The sequence below is a fragment of the Carlito syrichta genome, unplaced genomic scaffold, assembly GCF_000164805.1.
Source record: "Carlito syrichta isolate Samal-C Ts95f unplaced genomic scaffold, Tarsius_syrichta-2.0.1 Scaffold142976, whole genome shotgun sequence".
Lineage (NCBI taxonomy): Eukaryota > Metazoa > Chordata > Mammalia > Primates > Tarsiidae > Carlito > Carlito syrichta.
In genome coordinates, this window is record NW_007087072.1 from 65,583 (window position 1) to 70,606 (window position 5,024).

Consider the following 5,024-nt stretch of genomic DNA (forward strand, 5'->3'; position numbering starts at 1 on the left):
TCCGCTCACCTCGGCCTCCCAAAGTGCTGGGATTACAGGCTGAGCCACCAAGCCCGGCCTACGCAGCTTTCAAAAAGCTCCCTCTGGGCCTTTATGTTCTGGGACGGGGGTGAACATGACAGCCTGCTCTTGACCAGGAGTCATGGTGGGCGCAGGTTCCCACCTGGCTGGAGGGGCTGGGCACTTGGCTGGTAGGAAGCCTTGTGGGGAAGTAGGGGTGGGGGAGTTCAGGGGGTGCTTTCTTACCCCAGCCGGGATCCAGACACCTGGGCTGTGGCCTGAGGTCTGCCCCTCCCAAGCCACTGACGCGCGAAGGCCAGTGTGCCAGGGTTAGGAGGCAGGGCCCTCATGAAGGTCAGGTTGCGGGGCTCCACCCTCACAAGCTGACTAGGGCTGTGATCTTGGGCAAGGTCCCACCCAACGCACTGTAGTTCTCTCTCTCTCATATCGCTTTCTCTCTGTATTTCTCTCCTCTCTCTCTCTCCTGTCTCTTTCTTTCTATGTCTCTCTGTCTCTCCTCTCAGTCTTGTCTGTCTCACTGTGTCTCTGTTTTGTCTGTGTGTTTACTCTGTCTGTCTGTCTTGTCTGTCTCTGTCTCTCTCCACTCTGTCTCTGTCTCTCCTCTGTCTCTATGTCTTGTCTGTCTCTGTGTCTCTATCTCCTGTCTCTCCTCTTTATGTTCTGTCTCTCTCTCCTTTCTCTGTCTCTGAGTCTTGTCTGTCTCTCCTGTTTCTTTCTGTGTCTCTCCTCTCTGCATGGCTCTCTCTCCTTTCTCTCTCTGTGTCTCTCCTCTCTCTGTGTCTCTCTGCCGTCTCGCCTTTCTCTGTGTCTCTCCTGTCTGTGTCTCTGTCTCTCCTTTCTCTGTCTCTCTGTGTCTCTCCTCGCTGTCTGTGTCTCTCGCTCTGTGTCTCTCCTCGAACTCCGTGTCTCTCTCTGTGTCCCTCCTCTCTCTGTCTCCCTCCTCTGCTCTTCTGCAGAGGAGAAGGGGCAGGAAGGGCCCTCGCCAGATGCGGCCCTTGACCTTGGACTTCAAAGCCTCAGAAGCACAAGCCAAGGAACATGGGCCCAGCATAAATCCCGTCCATGGACCAGGCCGCCGGAGCACATGTCAGCTGGGTCCCGGCTCGGGACAACGGGGCCCTCACAGGGCAGCGATGGCGGTGGTCCCCACATTCTGCCTGCACACGCCCTCCTGCGCCCCTCCCCCGCCACACATGCCTCCATAAGGTATGTGCAGAGCTCCTTGAACGGCTGGAGCAGGCTGGAGTCACGCATCTTCTTGATGACTAGGACGCTCTTGGGAGCTTTGTTCCATGTCAGCCGCTGGCTCGCGGGGTCCTGGATGTGCCTGTGGGGGCAGAGGATTCACACCAGCCGTGTCCTCCCCCAGGAAAGAGAGGGATGATGCGGAAAGGGAATTGGAATCAGCTCCAGGGAAACACACGCCACAGCAGTCACTGCAAGGGTGGGACCACACTGGGAGCCCCTGCCATGGGCTCTGGGCCTGGTTGGCTCAGGCTTGTCATGGGAACAGCGCCAGGGTCCACGGGCTCCAGAGTGGTCCTCAGCTGCTAGGACCACCCCACATGAGCCAGGCCCATGTCCTGGACACCAAGCTGACTGCTGGCCCCGCCCCCTGCCTTCACCAGGCCTGCCTGTCTGCCCCTTGGTGACACTCGCCGATGGCTCCTCTGGCACACAGACCACTTGCCCCACACTCCCCAGAGAAACCCAAACCACTGCCGCCCAGTGCTCCCGGCAGGCTTCTGCCCGCCACGAGCTGGGCCCTCGGGACACGTGCGCAGGTGCACTGTATCACTGTGTGAACTTGGCATACCCTTCCCTATGGTAGAAATTACTGGTTTAAAAGTCAGCGGTAGCTCCTAGCCTGGTCGTCTACTGTGTGCAGGCCACTGGAACCTATGGCCATGAACGAACGCAGCTCCTGTTCCAATACCTGTGGGAAGGGCACGGGGCCAGCCATCCTGGTGGCGCCCACACTGCCCACCCTCAGTTCCACTAGGCAGGTCCTGAGAACCACAACACAGGTGGCCAGGCCACATTCCCCAACAGAGAAACCACTGTGAACATGCCTTGTGGGACAGGGATGTCCCTGGAAACTTGACAGTCCTGCTAATAACTCAGACCAAAGCGCTGATGGCAGTGGTAGAGTGCCCGACCTGGGCTATCATTGCAACCGTTGGAGGTGGCCACAGCACTCACCCTTTTCAGGCACCAAGGGGAGGTGGGGGGTCACTCATGACTCCCCATGCTTCTCTGCCTGCCCTGATCATACTTGCAGCTCACATGGCCCCTGCACCTCTAGAGACAGCTGGTGCATCCACAGCATCTTAGTCATGCTTGGCTCACAACAGCCACACAGTGCAGCCCTGCACCATCCACATCCTCCTACCGTGTGTTTGTGCTAGAAGCCCAATTTCTGCATTCTCCACATTGCCAGCGAAGCATAATTGCAAAGTGACTTGTTGAAGGTGTCATCACAACAGAGTCCAAAGAGTTTCCCAAAATTGCAGAAATCAAGCAGGACAGAGCATAGTTTTCTCACTGTTTTGTGGCCCTCTGGCCTAGTTACGTACTTAGAGCTCTCAGGGTCACACTCAGCAGCTCAGGGGCCAAACCTTCACTCCCTGCCCCTGATGAGCTCAGCTGACCCAGCCCTGGCTCCCAAGGCCTTGGCCAGGCCGCCCAACCTCTCCCCAGCACTGCCAGTGGCCTCTGGCCTGTGGAACCGGCTCATCCCTGTGGGAGGCATCCTTGGGCCATAGTCAGGTGGGAGGCATCCACACCCAGCCCTCGGCGCTCTGCTGTGCCGGGCCGTGGCCTGGGGGGTGCCAGCTCCCCATGGCCAGGTCTGATGGCTCAGCTGCACATGCCTCGCTCAGCTCTCCCCCCCCATCCACTGACCTGGCTGGGCTGTTCTGGGGTCACGCCCACCCTGGGACCAGCTGGGCACAGCAAGGGCCGCTGGCAGTGGCCTCTGGCATGGGCACCGGCCCCTCCACGGACCATAAACCAGTTCCTCAGCTTCCTGTTGGGTCACCTGCGAAGCAAGACACTGGCCCTTCCTGGCCTCGGGCTGTGGGGACTGGCAGGCAAAACAGGGCCAACATGGAGCCACCGTGGCCCGGCCAGGCCCACCTGGGATAGCACCAAGCAAGACCCCACATACCAGGCAGATGCCCACACGGACTGCCACCTGCCAGACCGCAAAACCCATGTTCATGGAGAACCCACTTCCCATGATCCACTGGGTGTAACAGCTCGTCACAGTTACCCCAGACTCTGAAGGATTCGGGAAATCACCAGGTTCAGCCCTGCCCAACCACCCAAAACATGGGACAGGGGCACGACGCGAGGGGACCCGGGTTACATCCCAGAGACACCCCACAAAGCTGGCAGGCTCGCGGGTGGGGCTGAGGAAGCCACCTCCCACACATACTCCATGGCTTCGCGGTCTCTACCTGCTGGGCTGGCAGCCCTCAGAAGCAGCTCAGAGGTGTCCATACCAGTGTGGGGGACCAGGAAACAGGTGTATGCCTCTGATGGTGCTGGGGCCTGACCCTGAGACCTGATGGCTCATTCAGGCTGGGCCATGGGAGAGGCCACTTTCAGGAGGCACTTAAGGTGCAAATGACCAGGGAGCGGCTCTGCTGGGACCAGGAAATACTGGGTGGAGCCCTTGAGGCCAGGGAGAGGCCAAGGTTGGTGCCACCTGTAAACACAGGAAGGCAGACAGAGGCGGTGACAGGAGCCGGCCACTGGCATGGCTGGGAGGGCCACAGAGCCACTGGCACCCTGGGTTCAGAGGAGCAGGGGGTACTGTGAGGTACAGCAGAGGCTGGAGCTCGTGCAAGGGAAAGGCAGCCTGGCAGCAGCACAGCATAAACACCTGGGTGTGCATTTTGGGGCCAAATGGACAGAGCCTGGGGTGGACCAGATGGCAGAACCCACAAGGGTCAGGATTTCTGCGCTGGCATCTAGCGGGTAGTGGCTCCTGGAGCCGGTGAGCACAGAAAGGTCCCGCCTCACCAGCACCAGCCCAGTGCTCTGGTCCCAAAGTGCAGCCCTTAGCACCAGGAACAGTCAACCACCATCACTCCTCGGCCCTCAATTCCCAGTGTGCAAAGCAGTCCCTCCATTGGCCTCAGAGCAGGAGGCCCTGCCTCTGCAAGCCCAACCTCCTGCGAACAAGTGGAACCCGGACCAGGGTGTGGCTGTGCTGCCCTGAGGGGCCCAGGCACTGTCTGGGTTCCAGGTCCAGGCCAGTGCCATCTGTTAGAGGAACCCCAGTGCCCTACCAGCTCTATTTCACATACTCACACTCGACCCTAAGACACGGCTGCCAACAAAGCCATGTCTGAGCACGGGCACCATCCATCACTGGCCTCTGCCAATGCGGAGCGCCCATGCCTCCCTGGCAGAGGAGACCCAGGCAGATTCAAGACTGGGCGCCAACTCAGGAAGCTCTGCTGGCGACTCCCGCGGAGAGGGGCGAGGACATGGGCGAGTGTGAGATGCTTCAGAGCTGGGCCCTGGCTTCGCCATGCAGTGTGCCATCCACGGGCGCTGATGCGTTCCTTCCCCATGCAACACAAACCGGCTGGCGCTGGCCACACGTAGAGCATGCCAGCAGCCCGGCTGCCCTCCAGAGCCAACCAATGATATGCATCCAAGGGGCAGGAGTGCGTCCTCCCAAGGCATGGTCAGGCCAGCAATAGCAGAAACTTGGCCTTGGCCATGAGGCTGGCTGGGGGAGGCTGGCTGGGGGCCACTAAGATGGCACCTCCCTGAAGCCTGTGAGAGCTGTGCCTGCAAGGCAGGAGGGGATCTTCTAAACAGGTAAAAGCTGACTTTTAAAAACGCCAATCCGTGTGCTCCTGTAGTTCCAGCTACTCGGAAGGCTGAGGCAGAGGGATCGCGAGAGCCCAGCAGGCCAAGGCTGCGCTGCCCGGGAGCGGCACTGCATTCCAGTCTGGGCGACAGAGTGAGACTCCAACTCAAAA

At 59.8% G+C, this 5,024-nt stretch overlaps 1 protein-coding gene across 1 annotated transcript in view; it reads right to left on the reverse strand.

Moving 5' to 3' along the window:
* The window catches only part of NADK (NAD kinase), a 12,303-nt gene that overhangs the window by 3,991 nt on the left and 3,288 nt on the right, over window positions 1-5,024 (reverse strand). The window contains exon 3 of the mRNA XM_008050114.2: window positions 1,219-1,348. Coding sequence (XP_008048305.1) covers window positions 1,219-1,348 — 130 coding nt within the window. The remainder of the gene's footprint in view (window positions 1-1,218; window positions 1,349-5,024) is intronic.